The sequence below is a fragment of the Mustela erminea genome, chromosome X, assembly GCF_009829155.1.
Source record: "Mustela erminea isolate mMusErm1 chromosome X, mMusErm1.Pri, whole genome shotgun sequence".
NCBI lineage: Eukaryota > Metazoa > Chordata > Mammalia > Carnivora > Mustelidae > Mustela > Mustela erminea.
This window is the reverse complement of record NC_045635.1, coordinates 58587631-58608008: the sequence shown is the minus strand read 5'-3', so window position 1 is coordinate 58608008 and position 20378 is coordinate 58587631. Positions and strand designations below refer to the sequence as shown.

Below are 20378 nucleotides of genomic sequence, written 5' to 3'. Positions count from 1 at the left end.
AGAGGATGTTGCATTTTTGCCTCCCTCTTAGGGGACTTCTCAAGTGATCCATGTGAGACATTGCTTCTGCTGTATGAGTTTGAAGTTAAAGCCAAAATGAATGATCCATTCCTTGACAGCTTCCTGGAATCAGTGTGGGAACTGCCTCATTTGGAAAGTAAAACATTTGAAATAATTGCATGTAAGTGCTATATTTATGTTTTTGGAAGACTGTTACCCATTTAAATTGTACTACTTTTTCTTCTCTCTGTCCTTCATTCTTTACCTTCAGGTGGAATATAATGTTTTCTCATAGCACTTTGTTTCTCCTTCTCTAATGGCATTCTTGAAATGTCATGTATTATAGTCATTAATGCATCTATCTTTTTCTTTATATGAGACTATAAGGTCCTTAGGGTCGTGAAGAATAATTGCTTATATTTGTTGTTCTTAGACACCTGAGTAAAGTGCATTACTTATAATGCACTACTCTATAATGCACTACCATGCCTACTCTAGGTGTGGAATTGAATTACATAACTACGCAAAAGGGGGAGCTTGAACCTTGGAAAGCTGGTTTTACTCAGCTAGATAGAAATGACCATCAACTGTTTAACTAATCAAAGATGATACAATCTTAGCAATTTATTAAAGCGTACAAAGAAGGGGATCCTTGGCTGGTTCAGTCAGTAGATCACGAAACTCGGTGTAGAGATTACTTTTAAAAAATAAAGTGTACAAAGAAATACTGGTAATATTCTTTAATACAATTACCACTCTCAAATTTCTGGATGGGCTGTAAGTAAGTAGTATTTGGGGTCCCAGAACCTATATGGGGATATGCTGCAGGAAACGGCCTAATTATTTTTCCTTTTTCTCCCCCTTCCCTCCTCGGGAGCCTGTGTGGTTAATAAAGGTATTAGGCACAAAGGTCACATTTGCCTTTCCTTATCTCGTAAGACAAAATTCCTAGAGACAAGGAGCAGCTGGTCTATACTTTATGGACATGTAATGGTGACCACTTCTTATATAATGGATCTCCAATTAGAAACCTGGTAACTGCATTTGGAAGTTTTAGGGTTTCTTATCTCTGACACTCACTCTCATGTCAACTGTTTCCTGTTTTTAGTATTAGACTAAAACAATATATTGTAGTATAAATCTGGGTTTTTTTTTAAATTTTTTATTTCTTTTCAGTGTAACAGTATTCATTGTTTTTGCACCACACCCAATGCTCCATGTAATCCGTGCCCTCCCTAATACCCACCACCTGGTTCCCCCAACCTCCCACTCCCCCCCCCTTCAAAACCCTCAGGCTATTTTTCAGAGTCCGTTTGATTATTGCCCTTTTACTGATCTGCTTTTTGTTTCCACCTTTGTGTGCCCCTCCTTGACTCTGGCTCATTAGATTATCGCTTTACCTGTATGACTGTGAGCAGGATCACAGAAACAGTAGGTTCTCTGTTGATGTTTGCTAAAGAGATTACCCTGGTGGCCCTATCAGGTTTTTCTACCCAGAATCTATAAGCTGTCTCTGAAAACCAGCATGGACTCCTGATTTCAGAAATGCGTTTTTGGGGGTTTTTGTCCGTTGGTTGGTTGGTTTGTGTTAATCTGTTCCAGGCCAGTTTCATTAGAGAGAGCAAGTTGTAGCCTGGGACGAAAACTGATAGATAAGGTACTCAACAGCCTTTTTTTCTTTCCTTCCTATAGCATTAGCAGTGGAAATGCCTGCACACTATCCTTCCATTGCTCTGAAGGCCTTGAAAAGGGCCTTACTGCTTTACAAAAAGAAAGAATCCATTGATGTGTTGAAATACAGGTTAGTAAATATAACTTAACACCAAATCTAGGCTTTTTGATAACCAAAAGATATCAAGCTTATGGGTTTGATAACCCATAAGTCATCAGTCAGACTCAAATGGTCCAACTTAAAAGATGATCGGGGAACTCCTGTAACTCCTGAACTAAAAAACCCTCAAAACAGCTCCATATTTAGAGTTATAATATAGACCAAGGATTAATTAGGTATGTCAGGGAGTCTGGATTTCTCAAAAGAGGATAAAAAAGGGGGCAAAGTTGCTTCTTTGTGTGAGACTATATATATGATAAAATTACTAAGTACCTTTCAGAGATTAATATAACAACCACCAATGCACCCACCACCCAAATTTAACAAATGTTAACATTTTGCAATATTTGCCCCAGGTGTTTTTTCTAAGCACCTTTCTTTAAGGACTAACCAGTGCTCTGCATCATAATACAAAATATTATTTATTAGAGATTTTATGTTTTCTATGCCTAAATGTGGGGGAAATGATGTGTGATTTTTCTATGAAAAACTTTATTACAATCTTTCTTTTCTGAGACATGAGAGACAGTTCTCCTGGAATTATTCCCAGTTTAAATCCCAATTCCCTTGCCTGTTTCGGGATGTAATGAGATGCTTTAAAATGTCTATAGATTGAACCAGCTCATAAAATATAATAAACAGCTACAACTCCTTAGTGCAGGAAACTAAAAAAAGGTGAAAGACAACCATAGGCATAATAAAAAGGAGGATTGGTCAGCCCCTTTTATAGCTTCAAAAATCTGTCTTCTGAGGTTGGAGGCCAGATAAAAATGAGGGAAGAACAGAAGTGTTTTGAAGCTCGTAGTCTGGGATGAGATCCAGATTTTACTTATCTTAGCCATGATGCCAGTGATTTATTTCCTTATGGGATGAGTTTTCTCTTTTTGATTTCAGCAAATGTATGCACAACTTGATTAACCTCTTAGTGCCAGATGGGGTGCCAGATTCGGAACTGTGTCCCCTGGAAGAAGTTTGGGGTCATTTTGAAGATGCTCTGAGCGTCATTATCCTTACCGTAAGTCAACCAGTGATACTAAACTATTCTTTAAAATTAAAACTGCCTCTGTGTTAGAAATGACATAGAATAGTGCTTTCTGATGTGAGTTTTAGGGTAAATAAATTCATATTACAATATACTTACACACTATAAAATTTCCCTGTGTTTATGAACTGTAAAGAGTTAAAAGTAGAAAATTTCTGATACAGCTATACTATGGATTAAATGAAAATAGCAGTACCACCTGGAATTTTTAATTATTTTGTGTTTTCAAAACCTGGTAGAATTGTTACTTCCACTGTGATGATAGTAACCCTTTGAAAAACCTTATTGTTATTCTTTCCATTTCTTTAAGGCAGGTAATAGAGTAGAAGGAACATGGAGGACCTGTATTTTTGTCCCTTCTCTGCAGTTGTTTTTTTTTTTTTTTTTTTTCAGCACAGGTTTCGGTGATTTTTAAATTAGCTTCATTGAGGTGTAATTTATATTCATTTGTATATGTACCATTTGGTGATTTTAGTAAGTTTATAGAGTTAATGCAACTGTTACCACTGTCCAGTTTTAGAATATTTCCATTACCCCAAAGTTTCTTCTCACCTATTTGTGGTTAGTCCCTGTTCCCACCTTAAGGCCCAGGCAACCACAGATCTGCTACTCTGCCAATTTTCTCTTTCTGGACACTTCATGTGAGTGAAACCATGCAGCGTGTGATCTCTTGTGTCTAGCTTCTTTCAATTTAGCATAATATTTTTGAGGCTCATCCATATAGCAGGTATCAGTATTTTAATTCTTCCTATGTTATTATATTCTACTGAATGGCTATATCACATTTTCTTTATCTACTCACTAGTTGGTAGTCATTTGAGTTGGTTTTACTTTTTAGCTATTATGAATAATACTGCTATGATATTTGTATACCAGTCTTTGTGGACATATGTTTTCAGTACTCTTGAATATATGAATTTCTGGGTCATTTGGTAACTTTATATTTAACTTTCTGAGGAGCTACAATCTGTTTTCCAAAGTGGTTGCACTATTTTACATCCCTACCAGCGGTGTATGAGGGTTCTAATTTCCACACTTCCTCATCGACAGAATAATGTCTATCTTTTTCATTATAGTCATTTTAGTGAGGGTGTAGTGGTAGCTCATTGTGGTTTTGATTTGTATTTTCTTGATGGCTAATGCTGTTTATAATTTTTTATGTGTTTGTTGACCTTTTCTATGCCGCCTTTGGGAAAATGTCCATCCAATTATTTTCCCATTTTAAAAAATTGGGTTCTTGTTGAGTTGTAGGATTTATTTATATATTCTAGGTACAAATCATTTATCAGATATGCTGTTTGTAAATATTTTCCCCCTGTCTCTGGCTTGTCATTTCATTTTCTTAATGACATAACTTAAAAAGCAAAAGTTCTAAGTTTTGGTGAAGTCTAATTTATCAATTTTCTTTATGGTTCATGTTTTGGTCATGATAAGAAATCTTTGCCTATCTCAGATCTTGAAAGATTTTCCCCAGTGTTTTCTTGTAGAAGTTTTTATGCTTTTATCTCTTACATATAGGTTTATGATCCCATTTTTAGTTGTTTTGTTTATGGTGTAAGGTAGGGTCCTTCTGTGCCATTTGACTTTGGTTTTCTCATTTGTAAAATGGAAATAACACCTGCTCTGACTCCCACACTGAGGTTTTATGGATCAATTAAAATAGTAATTTGTGTTGTAAACTTTACAGCCCATACACATGTAAGGTGGTATTGTTATTATAAGGGAGCTATAAAATATTAAGGTTAAGTGGCTTGCTTAAAGTCTCACAGGAAGTCATTATTTGAGTCCATGTTAATAACTGAGGATCCTGACTCTGCTTTGGGCTCAATTGCCTCTTCCTGTAAAAATATGTGCAAACCACAGCAGATGGTGGAACAGTGTAGCAGGGTGACAACCTGGTACAAACCTGCATCGACTTCAAAAACCTAGAATTCTCCTGGAGCTATGTAATTATGGCCTGTGTGAATTTAAGTTTAAAAAAAATTAGCATTGAACATTTTGGATATATATATATATTTTTTTTTACTTTCTTTTGGGGAGAAGAGAAAGTTCTATTTCTAAGCCATGAGCCTCATCTGGACCTTCAGATGTGTTTGCCATGGTAACTAATACAAACTAAAATTAAATTGTACTGTAAATCCAAATTGATCCATTTCCATAGTCTCTATATAAGGCCTAAACCACTCAGAGCAATTTTTTTTACACTTTTATTCTATCTATTACTGTTACATCTCCCTGGATCTTGGGTTTTCTGCTACAGAGCTCAGTGTTTTTCTACTTTTTTGACAAGTCTCACATCCATTATTGCTCATCCCCTGAAACATGGTGGGATAGTTCACTTTTTTAATGTAGAGATTAATTTAATAATCCTGTTGGCTTCTTATATATGTTGCTTTTTCCTCTTTGATTGAATATGTTATATATCTCCTTTGTTTTAAATTCTTGGGAGAAAATTCAGCCCTTGTTTGACTTTTGTAATGACCAGTCACGCATTATTTATTGAGCAGTTAGTGATTATTGAGCATTACTAAGTGACTCCATACTGTGGTAAAATGGCTCTTGCACAGATATAAAACCTCATGTCTCACAGTATTGTGCTTTACATTGTTCAAAGGATTCTTTTTTTAAAGATTTTATTTTATTTTATTTATTTGACAGAGAGAGAGGGATCTCAAGTAGGCAGAGAGGCAGGCAGGGAGAGAGGGGAAACAGGCTCCCTGCTGAGCAGATAGCTCGATGCGGGGCCGATGCGGGGCACGATCCCAGGACCCTGAGTCAGGACCTGAGCCGAAGGCAGAGGCTTAACCCACTGAGCCACCCAGGCACCCCTAAAGGATTCTTGTATCCGTTATTTCATATGATCCCTGCCCCCTCCCTAGCATTTCTGTGAAATAGAGTGCTGTACTATTATTCTTGACAAGTCCTTTCAAATGAGGAAATTTTTAAGTTTTAGAAAAGTCAGATTATCCTGTTGGTGGCACTAGTGGTGAGCATAGCTGCCTTTCAAAAAAGTCGAGTTACCACTTTGCCTAAGTTCATATGGCTAATGAATGAGAGTCAGGACTAGAACTCAGGTCATCTGACTATACTTCCAGAGCTCTTTCCTCCAAAACACATATCTTCTTTACCTGCTCTTGCTAGGCTTCAGTTCAAAGGAGAGGCTCAACTTGGCATTCAGAAGCTATTGCCAATGAAAAAGCAGGAAGGATGATTTAATATGCTTAAATAGGCAAGCCTATCTTTAGGTTCATATTCTAGATTATTTTAAAGAGGAAATGGATTGCTCTGGTTTATCTTTTCTTTTTTTAAATTATGTTGTGTTAGTCACCACACAGTACATCATTAGTTTTTTTTTTTAAAGATTTTTTAATTTATTTGACAGATCACAAATACGCAGAGAGAGAGGGGGAAGCAGGCTCCCTGCTGAGCAGAGAGCCCCATGTGGGGCTTGATCCCAGGACCCTGAGATCATGACCTGAGCCGAAGGTAGAGGCTTAACCCACTGAGCCACCCAGGTGCCCCACATCATTAGTTTTTGATGTAGTGTTCCAGGATTCATTATGTATAATACCCAGGGTTCCATGCAATATATGCCCTCCTTAATTAAAATTCTATTTTGAAATAATTGTAGATTCACATGCAGTTGTAAGAAGTAATACAAGAAATATTATGTATGTTTTACCCAGTTTTCCCCAGTGGTAACATTTTATATAAAACAATATCACAATCAGGATGTTGACATTATTATAGTCAAGACACAGAACTTTTCTATCACAAGGATACCTCATGTTGCCCTTCTATAATTCCCACCCACTTCTTTCCCACCCCAGCCCCTCCTTAATCCATGGCAACAACTAACCTATCATCAATTTCTATAATTCTGTCGTTTCCATAATATTCTGTAGATTAAATCATACAGTATCTAATTTTTGAGATTTGGAATCATATAGTATATAACCTTTTGAGACTGGCTTTTTTTCAGTCACAAGAATTCTCTGGAGATTCATCAAGTTACCAGTTGCTGCATGTATCAATATGTCATTGTTTTTATTGCTCAGTAGTATTCCCTGGTATGGATGAACTGGTACCACAGTTCACTTAACTATTCACCTGTTGAAGGACATCTGGGTTGTTTCTAGTGGGGGCTATGACAAATAAAGCTGCTGTAAACATTTGTATACAGGTTTTTGTGTGAACATGAGTCTTTGTTTCTCTGGGATAGTACCTAAGAAGGCAGTTGCTGGTTCATACGGTAATTGCATGTTTAGATTTTAAAGAAACTGCCAAACTGTTTTCCAGAGCATCTGTAACATTTTACACTCTTGCTCAAAGTGTGTGAATAATCCAGAGTCTCCACATCCTTGTCAGTATTTGATGTTATCACTATTGTTTTATTTTAGCCATTCTGAGAAGTGTGTCATAATTTAGTGTGGTTTTAACTTGCATTTCCCTAACAACTAATGATGTTAGATGGACCGTCCTGTCACGTGCTTATTTGCCGTCTGTATATCCTCTCTGGTGAAATGTCTGCTCGTACCTTTTGTCCATTTTGTAATTGGATTGTTTTGCTTGTTTACTGTTCAGTTTTGAGAGTTCTTTATAGTATAGATACTAATCTGATACATGGTTTGAAAATATTTTCTCACAGTCCCAGCTTGTCTTACTCATCAACTTACAAGGTCGTTCACAGAACAAATTTTTAATTTGCCCATTTCATCAACTTCGTCTTACTGATCCTACTTTTGGTGTCAAGTCCATTGTAGAACTCCTTGCCTCACTACATCCCCAAGACTTTATCCTGTTCCCTTGGGGCTTTTTTTTTTTTTAAGTTTTTATGGTTTTCTATTTTATATTTAAGTTTATGATACATTTTAAGTTAATTTTTGTATGAGGTATGAGATTTAGGTTACAGTTCATTTTGTCTATGCATGTCTCTTGTTCTAGAACCATTTTCTTGACAAGGCTGTCTTTCCTCCATTAAATTGCTTTTGTACTTTTAACAGAAATCAGTTGGGCATATTCATGTGAGTCTGTTGCTGGGTTCTCTGTTCTGTTCTCTATGTGTCTATCCCTCTGCCAATATCACAGTCCTGATTACTGTAACTATGTAATAAGTCTTTTTTTAAAGATTTTATTTATTTATTTGACAGAGATTACAAGTAGGCAGAGAGGCAGGCAGAGAGAGAGAGAGGAGGAAGCAGGCTTCCCGCTGAGCAGAGCCCGATGTGGGGCTTGATCCCAGGACCTTGGGATCATGAGCTGAGCCGGAGGCAGAGGCTTTAACCCACTGAGCCACCCAGGTGCCCCAATAAGTCTTTAAATCAGGTAGAGTGATTCTACCCACTTTATTCTTCTGCAAAATTGTTTTAGATGTTCTAGTTCCTTTGCCTTTACATATGTATTTTTTTAAAGATTTTATTTATTTGACAGACAGAGATTACAAGTAGACAGAGAGAGAGGGACGGGGAAGCAGGCTCACTGCTGAGCAGAGAGCCCGATGCCAGGCTCGATCCCAGGACCCTGAGATCATGACCTGAGCCATAGGCAGAGGCTTTAACCCACTGAGCCACCCAGGCGCCCCTACATATGTATTTTAGAATAATCTTGTCTATGTCCACAAATATTTTTGGGGGGATTTTGATAGCAGTTGTGTTGAACAGCATTTGTTTCCTAGGACTGCCAAAACAAATGACCACAAACTGCTTTTAACAGAAAATTACTCTCTCACAGTTCTGGAAGCTAGAAGTCTGAAATCAAGGTGTCGTCAAGGTTCTCTTTGAAGTCTCTACGGGGGAGGATCCTTCCTTGTCTCTTCTCAGCTTCTAGTGGTTGCTGACAATGTTTAGTATTCCTTGGCTTATAGATTCATCACTGCAATTTCTGTCTCTGTCATCACATGGAATTCTTCTTACATGTCTCTTGTTTTTCTTCTCTCTTGTTATCTGGACACCAGCCATTATTGGGTTAAGGGTCCATCCTACTCCATTGTGATCTCATCTTAACTTAATTACATCTGCAATGACCATGTTTCCAAATATGGTCACATTCTGAGGTTCTAGAAAGAACATGAATTTTGAGGGACACTATCCAATCCAGTGCAGTATATATCAAGAATTGACATCTTTAGTTATATCCAAATGAAAAAGAATTGGTATCTTTCTTATATTGAATCTCCTAATTGATGAACAGAGTATGTCTTTTTATTTAGATTTTTTTATCTCTTTCATTAGCAGTATGTACTTTTCAACATACAAGTCCTATACATGTTTTGTTAGATTTATACCTAAGTATTTCAAGTTTTTTGAGTGATTGTAAATGATGTCCATGTGTTAATTTCTAATATAGTCAACTCTTAAAAACATGGAACTTAGCGGTACCAGCCATCACACAGTCAAAAATCTATGTATAATGTTTGACTCCTCAAAAACTTAACTATTAATAGCCTACTGTTGATGGGAAGACTTACCAATAACATAGTCAATTAATACATATTTTATATGTTATATGAATTATATACTGTCTTCTTAAAGAGAGCTAGAGAAACAAAAATGTTATAAGAAAATCGTAAAGAAGAGAAAATGCATTTATAGTTAACTATACTGAATGTATCCCAAAAAATCTGTGTAAAATATACCTGCACAGTTCAAACCCATGTTGTTCTAGGGTCAACTGTGTAAAGAAAAACGGTAGATTTTTATGTTTGTCTTTAATCCTGCAACCTTGCTGAACGTATTCATTTCTGGAATTTGGGGGGGGAAGGATTCCTTAGGATTTTCTTTTTTTTTTTTAAGATTTTATTTATTTATTTATAGTCGGAGAGGCAGGCAGAGAGAGAGAGAGGGAAGCAGACTCCCTGCTGAACAGAGATCCCGATGTGGGACTCGATACCAGGACCCTGAGATCATGACCTGAGCCAAAGGCAGCGGCCTAACCCACTGAGCCACCCAGGCACCCCTCCTTAGGATTTTCTATGTGAGCAGTCATGTCATCTGCAAATAGGGACAGGTTTTTTGTAGTTGATTTGTTGTTTGTTTTGTTTTAGGGTCTTTTTCTTCTTTTTTAATTGAATTATAATTAATATACAGTGTTATATTCATTTCAGGTATACATTACAAAAATTCTTTAATTCTATGCATTACTCCGGGCTCATCAAGATAAATCTACTCTTAATCCCCCTTCTCAAATAGGGACAGTTTTATTTCTTCTTTTGCACTATATATACCTTCTCTTTCCTTTTCTTGCCTTATTGTACTGACTAGAACTTTCAGCACTATGTTAAGAGTGGTGAGAGTGGGTGTTCTTACCTTGTTCACTATCGGGGGAAAGCACTCAGTCATTCAGTCTTTTGCCATTTTATAGCAGCTCTTTATCAAGCTGAAGAAGCTCCCTAACTCCGTGTTTTTCCTGATTCTGTCATGAATGAGTGTTGAGTTTTGTCACATGCTTTTCCTGCATCAGTTGGTATAATCATGTGACTTTTCTTGCGTATAATATAGCGAATTACACTGACCAGTTTTAAATGTTGAACCAACCTTGTATCCTTGGAATAAACCCCATATGGTCATGGTGTATAATTCTTTTTATATATTGATTAATTCTATATGTTAGTGTTTTTGTTAAAGATTTTTCATCTGTATTCATGAGAGATAGTGGCCTGTAGTTTTCTTTTTCTTTTCTTTTTTTTTTAAGATTTTATTTATTTATTTGACAGACAGAGATCACAAGTAGACAGAGAGAGAGGAGGAAGCAGGCTCCCCACTGAACAGAGCCTGATGCAGGGCTCCATCCCAGGACCCTGAGATTATGACCTGAGCCGAAGGCAGAGGCTTTAACCCACTGAGCCACCCAGGCGCCCCTCTTCTTCTTTTTTTTTTTTTTTAATGAAGATTTTTATTTATTTATTTGACAGAGAGAGATCACAAGTAGGCAGAGAGGCAGGCAGAGAGAGAGGAAGGGAAGCAGGCTCCCTGCTGAGCAGAGAGCCCAACACGGGGCTTGATCCCAGGACCCCGGTATCATGACCCGAGCCGAAGGCAGAGGCTTAACCCACTGAGCCACCCAGGCGCCCCCCTTTTTTTTTTTTTGAAGAATTTATGTATTTATTTGACAGAGACACAGTGAGAGAGGGAACACAAGCAGGGGGAGTGGAAGAGGAAGAAGCAGGCTTCCCTCTGAGCAGGGAGCCTGAGCCGGGGCTCGATCCCAGGACCCTGGGATCATGACCTGAGTTGAAGGCAGCCACTTAACAACTGAGCCACCCAGGCACCCCTTCTTTTTGTATATGGTCTTTTTTTTGGTATCGGGGTAATACTAACTTTATAAAATGAATTTGGATATGTTCCCTTCTCTTCCATATTTTTGGAAGAGATTGTATAGATTTTATGTTAATACTTTTCTGAATGATAGAATTCTCCAGTGAAACTGTCTGGGCCTGGATATTTTTCTCAAGTGTTGTTAAATTATAATTTCACTTTCCTTAATAGTTACAGAGCTGTTCAAATTATCTGTTTTCTCTTGGGTGAGTTGTGGTCAGTTGTGTTTTTCACTGAAGTGACCACTTCATCTAAGTTATCAAATTTTTGTGTATAGAGTTCTTTTTATTATTCCTTTCTTATTCTTTTGATATGTACAGGGTTTGTAGTGATATCCACATATTTCATTTACTGATATCAATAATTTGTCTTCCTTTTTTTTTCTGTCATCCTTGCTGGAAGTTAGTGAATTTTATCCATCTTCTCAAAGAACCATCTACTCCACTGATTTTCTGTATTGTCTTTGTTGTTCTCAGTCTTGTTGATTTCTGCTCTAATCTTTATTATTTACTTTGTCCTGCTTACTTTGCATTTAGTTTGCCTTTTTCTGGGCTTCTGAGATGGGAACTTAGATTATTAATTTGAGACTTTTTCTCTTTTTCTAAAGTATGCATTTTAGGGTTGTAAATTTCCTTGTCAGTGCTGCTTTACCTGTGCCTACAAATTTCGCTATGTTGTATTTTCACTTTCAGTTATTTCATTGTATTATTTTATTTCTCTCAAGACTTCTTCTTCGACTCATGAATTACTTAGAAGTATGTTGTTTAGTTTTTAAGTGTTTATAGATTTTCCTAATATCTTTCTGTTACTGAATTAGAGTACTAATCCATTGTGGTCAGAGAACACAGTTTGTATGATTTCAGTTGTTTGAATTTTTTGAGATTTATTTTATGGACTGGGATATGATCTTAGTATCTATTCCACAGGCACTTTGAAAAAAAATGTATCCTGTTCTTGTTAGGAGGATAACAAGAGCAAGAATGTTTGTTCCATAAATGTTGATTAGATCCCACCAGGTGACGGTGTTGCCAAGTTCTTATATATCTTTGCTGATTTTCAGGCTAGTTTTTCTGTTAGTGTTTGAGCAGGCATGTTGAAGTTTCCAACTATAACTAGAATTATTTGGCTCTCCTTTCACTCCTCTTGGTTTTTCCTTCACATATTTTGTGACCGGGTTGTTGGATGCATACACATTTATGATTGCTATATTTTCTTTATAGAGTGGCCTCTTTTTATCAGTATATATTGTCTTTCTGTTTAGCTAGTGATTTTCTTTGCTCTCAAGGCTACAATCACTAATATTTGCCACTCCTATCTTTTGATTAATGTTTACATGATATACCTGCTTGTATCTTTTTACTTTCATCCTGCCTATAATTGTATATTTGAAGTGAATTTCTTATAGACGGCATATGGGCAGCACATTTTTTAGTCAGCTTCACTAATGTGTCTTTTAGTCAGTATATTTAGATTACAATCCCTTAAAGAGTAAGCCTGCCACTTAAATTTTTGGTTTGTTTTGCCCTGTTTTTTTTTTTTTTCTCTTTCCTGCCTTCCTGTGGATTACTTGAACATTTTTTAGAATTCCATTTTGCCAAAAAAAAAAAGAATTCCATTTTGCTTCATTCTAGTGTTATTAACTGTATTTCTTTGTATAGCTTTTTATTGGTTGCTTTAGATACTACAGGGTGTGTGTGTGTGGGTGTGTGTCTAAAACTTATTACTGTCTACTGCTGTCATCATGTTATCAGTTCAAGTAAAGTATAGGAACTTCACCTTTCGGGGCACCTGGGTGGCTCGGTTGGTTAAGCATCTGTCTTCAGCTCAGGTCATGATCTCAGGGTCCTGGGATCCAGCCTTGTGTCAGGCTCTCTACTCAGTGGGGAGTCAGCTTTTCCCTTTCCCTCTGCCCCTACCCCCTGCTCTTGTGCGATCTCTCTTACACACCCGTGCTCTAAGTAAATAAATAAAATCTTTAAATAAATAGAAACCTTCTCTCTCCTTACCCTCCCCAACTTATAATTGTCCTAAATTTTCCTGTACATACATTTAGAACCACATCAGTGTTAATAATTTTCACTTCAACCTTAAACCATAATTTAGAAAACTCAAAAGGAGAAGGAAAGCTTATTGTATTTACCTATATAAAAATGCAGGTTCGGGGCGCCTGGGTGGCTCAGTTGGTTAAGTGGCTGCCTTCGGCTCAGGTCATGATCCCAGCGTCCTGGGATCGAGTCCCACATCCGGCTCCTTGCTTGGCAGGGAGCCTGCTTCTCCCTCTGCCTCTGCCTGCCTCTCTGTCTGCCTGTGCTTGCTCTCGCTTCTCTCTCTATGACAAATAAATAAATAAAATCTTTAAAAAAAAAAAGCAGGTTTACTATTTTTTTACCTTTTTGATGTTGCAAGGTTCCTTTCTTTCTTTTTTTTTTACGATTTTATTTATTTATTTGACACACAGAGAGAGATCACAAGTAGGCAGAGCAGCAGGCAGAGAGGGAGGGGGAAGCAGGCTCCCTGCCGAGCAGAGAACCCAATGTGGCGCTTGATCCCAGGAACCTGAGATCATGACCTGAGCCGAAGGCAGAGGCTCAACCCGCTGAGCCACCCAGGCGCCCCTCAAGGTTCCTTTCTTACCATTTTTTTTCTGTTTGGAGAGCTTCCTTTAGCCATTCTTTTACGTAGGATCCATGCCCAACATGGGGCTTGAACTCACCACTGTGAGATTGAGAGTCACATGCTCTACTGACTGATCCAGCCAGGCACCCTGGTTTTAGCCCTTTTCTTAGAGATCTGTTGACGATTAATTCTCATAGTTTCTCTTCATCAGATAATGTCTCTATCTCTCTGTCATTCTCAAAAGATGTTTTTGTTGGTTTTAGGATTCCAGGTTGATGATCCTTTTCTTTCAGTATTTCAGAAATACTGGTCACCTCTCTGGCCTGCAGGGATTCTGGTGAGAAATCTGCTAATGTTTAACTTGTTTTCTTCCTGTAAGTAGTGTTGTTTTTCTTTGGTTGCCTTCAATATTTGTTTTTGTCTTTAGTTTTCAGAAGTTGGACTATGATGTGTCTTGGGTGGATTTCTTTGGTTAGTTTGGGATTTACTCAGCTTTGTGAATCTGTAGGTTTATGTCTTTTGCCAAATTTGGTAAGTTTTCACACATAATTTCTTTGAGTACTTTTTTCAGTTCCAACCTCTTTGTCCTCTCTTTCCAGGACTCAGATGACAGGAAGGTTAAAATCTTTGTCATTGTCCCATGAGTCCCTGGTGGCTTTATTCTCTTATTTTTTGTCTATTTCCCTCTGTTGTTCAGATTGAGTAATTTCTGTTGTTCTTTAAGTTCTCTGATCTTTTCTCTGCCACCTCCATTCTGCTGTTGAACTGATTCATGGAAGGGTTTTTTTTTTTTCCTTTTTTTTGATTTGTTAGTTGTTTATCAAGAAAAACTAATCCATAACCCAATATTCATGTTTCACAGTTCGGGAACACAGGTCAGTGACCAACTTCAGTGGAAGTCAACCCAAAGTAATTCTTTACATTCCAAAACCACTTCGCACTCTGAAAGATACCACCCATCTTCATCTCCTCAAAATCTCTCATGGAATCATAATTTCTGTAGAAATCTGCATATGCCTTCTTTCTTGGTTCCACCACAGCAAACTTACAGGAAACTGCAAGCCCCAGGGATACAGCAAATTCTCTGATAGTGTGAAATCACAGAAGCTTGGCTAGAAGGCCTCACATCTGAGGTTTCATTAAAGCACTGAAAGTCACGGTAATTACTCTCCTCATCACCAGCCTTAAAACCATCATCTTTCCTGATACTCATGGAGGTTTTTATTTCAGCTGGTGTATTTTTCAGTTCTAAAATTTCTGTTTGTTCTTCTTTATATCTTCTGTATTCTTGATGAGACTTTCTATTTTTTTCTATGAAGTATATACATTATGGAAGTATTTTTATGATGGGTTTTTTTAAGTTTTTAAATTCCCATTAGTTAACATATGGTGTAATATTAGTTTCAGGTGTGTAGTTGAGTCATTCAGCACTGCAGTACAACACCTGGTGCTCATCACAGGTGCCCTCCTTAATCCCCATCACCTATGTATTATGGGTGAAAACTTAACCAAATTCCAGCCCCTTACCCACCTCTCCTCTGGTAACCAGCAGTTTGTTCTCTGTAGTTAAGAGGCTCTTTCCTGGTTTGCCTCTCTCTTTTCCACCCTATGATTATCTGTTTTGTTTCTTAAATTCCATATATGAGTGAAATCATTTGGTCTTTGTCTTTTTCTGACTGACTTATTTTGCTTAGCGTAATGCACTCTCGTTCCATCCCCATCATTGCAAATGGCAGGCTTTCATTCTTTTTGATCCATTGTGTATGTATAGTATATATATATGTCTATATGTCTGTCTATATATATACACATATATATATGTCTATATATATACATATATGTCTATACATATATATATGTATGTATATATACACCTGTGTATGTATATATATATATATATATATATATATATATATATACACATACATACATATATATATACACACATACATACATACCACCTCTTCTTTATCCATTCTTCAGTCAACATTTGGGCTTTTTCCATAATTTGGCTATTGTAGATAATGTAGCTATAGACATCAGTGTGCATATATCCCTTCAAATTAGTATTTTGTACTCTTTGGGTAAATACTTAGTAGTGCAGTTGTTGGATCATAGGGTAGTTCTCTCTTTTTTTTAAGATTTTATTTATTTGACAGAGAGAGATCACAAGTAGGCAGAGTGAGAGAGAGAGAGGGAAGCAGGCTCCCCGCCGAGCAGAGAGCCCGATGCGGGACTCAATCCCAGGACCCTGAGATCATGACCTGAGCCGAAGGCAGCGGCTTAACCCACTAAGCCACCCAGGCGCCCAGGTAGTTCTCTTTTTAACTTTTTGAGGAACCTCCATACTGTTTTCCAGAGTGGCTGCACCAATTTTGCATTCCCACCAACACTGTAGAAGGGTTCCTTTTCTCTACCTCACCAATACCTGTTGTCTCTTGTGTTGTTGATTTTAGCCATTCTGACAGGTGTGAGGTGGTATATCATTATAGTTTTTATTTGTATTTTCCTGATGATGAGTGATGTTGAGCATCTTTCCATGTGTCTTTTGGCCATCTGTATGTCTTTGGGAAAATGTCTCCTCCTGTCTTCTCATTTTTTAATTGGATTATTTGTGCATTGGGTATTGGATTTATAGATATGTCATATGCAAGTATCTTCTCCCATTCCACAGGTTGCCTTTTAATTTTGTTGATTATTTCCTTCACTGTGCTATGATGGTTACTTTAAACTCTTTGTCAGATATTGTGACATTTCTATCATCTTGGTGTTGGCATCAGTTGATTGTTTTTTTTTTTTTTTTTCTTTCAGTCTGAGTTCATCCTAGTTCTTGGTTTGAGGAGTAATTTCTTACTGAAACCTGGACATTTCCATATTATGTTTATGAGACTCTGGATCTCATTTGAACCTTCTATTTTAGGTGTATTTCTCTGACACTGCTATGCCAGGGAGGAGACTTTGGTCTTATAATTTCCAGGTGGAAATAGATGCTCAGGTTCCCCACTTGGCCACCACTCATAAGGGGGAGGATTCCTTGTTATTACTGGGTGGAGATGGTGCCCCACATGGCCTCCACTAACTCTGTGGTTGGGGTGGTCTCATTATCTGCTGTGTGATGGTTAAAGTCCTGCCTCTTCACAAATGTTTGCAGACTTTGTTCCTCCGTGGCTCCACCTTCTCTGGGGTGGAAGTCTAGGTTCCACTAATACTTCAGGGGGGTAGGAGAAATGCCTCATTTCCAGCCATTGGGTATTAAAGTCTTGTCTCCCTGTCATTCTCTGATACCATGCAGGCAGTGGCTGGGGTGCATCATTACACTCTCACAAGGATAGAAATTTAGGCTCCCCACTTGGCTTTTGCTGGGGTGGGTGGGGCTGGGACCACAGTTTTTTCTGTGATGTTCAGCTCTAATGGAATAGTTAACACCTAAAGGTTTTCTGTCTTGCATTGCTGCCCTTTTCGTGGTACTTTGTCAAGAGAGAACAGACTTTTCTTGGGGCTTTTGTTTGTCTATTCCTGTTGGCATCTCTTGTACCAACACTCAGATATATGAAGCAACTGAAAACCTAGGGAACTCAACCAGTGTATCATTCCTTGGCCCCAGTTTTCCTAGTCAGTCTTTCTTCATCTCTACCTTTTGGAGTCTTCTTATATTTGTTTTATGAAAAATGTCTTTTTGGAGTCTTCTGGTTATTTTATGAGTAATATCTAGGGTTTTTGTTGTATTTCATAGAAGGAGTAGGGATAAGTGCATCTACTCCATCTCATAGAAGCGGAAGTTCCCTGGTTCATTTTTATGATCATACAAAAGCATAGGTAATAGGGGAAAAGCCCTATACTCAAATAAAAGCGACAAACCAAATCTCACAGATGACTTCTGAGTCACAGAGTCACCAAGGCATGTTGCATAGCCGTCAGGAAGCCCAGAAGGAAGCAGCCTCATTTCTTTTCCAAAGGAAGCTAAGGTGATTCAGACTACTGAGCTATACTTTCTAGGAGTTTGCCCCTCAGAGTATAGTCCACATACCAGTAGCATTAGCATTTCTTGGGAGCTTGTGAGAAGTGTAGAATCTCAGGCCCCATCCCAGATCAACTGAATCAGAATCTGCATTTCAACAGTATCCCTAAGTGACTTGTATGCATGTGAAATTTGAGAAACACTGCTTGTCTGTTTGTCTGTATCATCTTTCCTTTCATGTTTAGTACTGACAGAATTACTACTTCTGCCAGTCTTACAACAGTTTATAAACAAGACTTAGGAAATCTGAAGGAAATGAAAGGTGTAAAGCTTCACTCATTGACTGATAGAATTTGGAACTGAAACGAATGATCTTTAAGGTTGACCTATTTCAGTTTTATTATTTTGTAAACTGGGGCCTTGAAAGATTAAATATCTTACACGAGCTCATGCAGCTATGCAAGAGCAGAGCTCAGAGTTGAACCTGGAGCACTTTTCATAGCACAGTGGTCCTGGGGTTTTTCCTTCATCAAATTTTTCTTCTTTCAAGCTTCACATCTCATTGTAGCTGAAATTGAGGTTAATGCAAAGATATCTTTCATCCAAGCTTAGATAGCATGCCTCTTCTGGATTTCTGTAGTTAGTTTCCTAAGTAGTCTCTAACTCTTTCTTCTCTTCTCCAGTTCTGCCTATTCATCCTTATTAAATATATCTCCCTAAAACACAGACTTTGCTACATCACTCCTTTTTCCCCAAGTCTCCTCCGCCCCTCACCCAAAATCTCTAATAGCTCTGCATTTTCTAAATCCCTACCCTCACTCTCAGGATTATCTATAACTTCATCCAGACTCCCCAAAAAGATAGTGTTTCCCCTGACAGAATTGTAGGCAATATTCTCCGTATTATCAGTCTTCACCTCTTCTCCCTTCTTCCTCTTAGAACAAAGCAGGATCTTCCCTCAAGACAACATGTCCCTCTTTAATCATTTTTGTGGAGGGCTCATCTTCTCCACTGCCTTTTTCTTGGCAGAAGAAGGAACTAAATTACCTGAATCCTTGCTTCCTGTTATCACTTTGTGCTTTTTACACACTGTCTTCCTGCTGCTTTTCGTCACTTAAAATCTGTGTCTTCTGTCTCTTCATTATCAGTGTTGTCATGAATTAGCATTTTCTGAGCCCAATTTTTCCTTCCTTGGTAACTTAAGTTTATTATCCTAAATGACTTTGGCATCCATGTTATCATTCCATCCACTTCATGGTGGTGGGGGTGGGGGGTTGGTTTTGGTTTTTCACCACACGGGTCTTTGCTCTTCTTTAGCCACTATCTGTACCCCCTTATAACCTCCATTTCCGAGATTGTCATCTCAAAAGTTTTTTTTCTAGTTACTATAATCTCTCTTACTTCCCCACACCCATTCTTTGCTCTCATTTGGACTTCAAATAGCTCAGCTCTTCCCATACTCTTATAGTCCATTCTAACTACATTCCTTTTTTCCTCTTCTTTTTTCCTTTTCTTTTTACTTTTTTTGGTAATGCCTGCTGTTTCATTTTTTTTCCTAATCTTATGACCCACTGCCATCAGTTCTTCTCCTGATATTAATAAGCAGAATCACTAGAGAAAAGCACAGAGAGCTGAGTGTTGTGTAAGACTGATGAATCACAGACCTATACCCCTGAGGCAAATAATACATTATATGTTAATTATGAAAAAAACAAAAATAAATTCTAAAAAAAAAAAAGCACAGAACTGTCCAGTTCTCAAAACTGTCCATGGATTCATGTTAAGGACATTAAGTATGAGTTCCCCCATGGCCCATGTGTCAACCATAACATTCTGCCATTGTACTTATTTACTCATCTTAACCTTTTTCTCAAAAGAAGAGATATTCCTGCAGTCTTATACATGTGAGTTTAAACTTCCTATACCTCCTGAAGCACTTTACTAGTACTCCATTATTTTCAATCTTGGTCTTTCTGCAGATCTTCCCTTTCTGCTCTAAAAATGTCACAGGTCTCCAACAAATGGAATATATACCATGTTCCTGGACATGGCGATGGAATGGGAATAGGACTTGAGAAGGCTTAATAGGACTCAGTTTCCCTAAATTCAATCAAAATAAAAATCTCCATAGTATTTCTCTCTTTTTTTAATGGATTTTATTTATTTATTTGTCAGAGAGAGTGAGCAAAAGCAAGGAGAGGGGCAGGCAGAGGGAGAAGCAGGCTCCCTGCTGAGCAAAGAGACTCAGTCCCAGGATCAAGACCTGAGCCGAAGGCAGATGCATAACTGACTGAGCCATCCAGGCGTCCCTCAATAGGACTTTTTTTTTTTTTTTAATTTGACAGAGGGAGAGATCACAAGTAGGCAGAGAAGCAGGCGGGGGCGGGGTAGGGGAAGCAGGCCCCCTGCTGAGCAGAGAGCCCCATATGGGGCTTGATCGCAGACCCGAGCCGAAGCCAGAGGCTTAACCCACTGAGCCACCCAGGTGCCCCTCAATAGGATTTCTTAACAGGATTTTTAAAAAAGATTTTATTTATTTATTTGACGGACATCACAAGTAAGCAGAGAGGCAGGCAAGGGCGGGAGGGGGGTGGGAAGGGGGTGGGAAGCAGGCTCCCG

At 38.1% G+C, this 20378-nt stretch overlaps 1 protein-coding gene across 2 annotated transcripts in view; it reads left to right on the top strand.

The window, feature by feature from the left end:
- TEX11 (testis expressed 11) overlaps nucleotides 1–20378 on the top strand; it is a 314592-nt gene that overhangs the window by 283433 nt on the left and 10781 nt on the right. For both annotated transcript variants that reach the window (XM_032331343.1, XM_032331342.1), the window contains 3 exons: nucleotides 32–181; nucleotides 1693–1801; nucleotides 2726–2846. In XM_032331343.1, the coding sequence (XP_032187234.1) occupies nucleotides 32–181; nucleotides 1693–1801; nucleotides 2726–2846 (380 nt within the window). The remainder of the gene's footprint in view (nucleotides 1–31; nucleotides 182–1692; nucleotides 1802–2725; nucleotides 2847–20378) is intronic.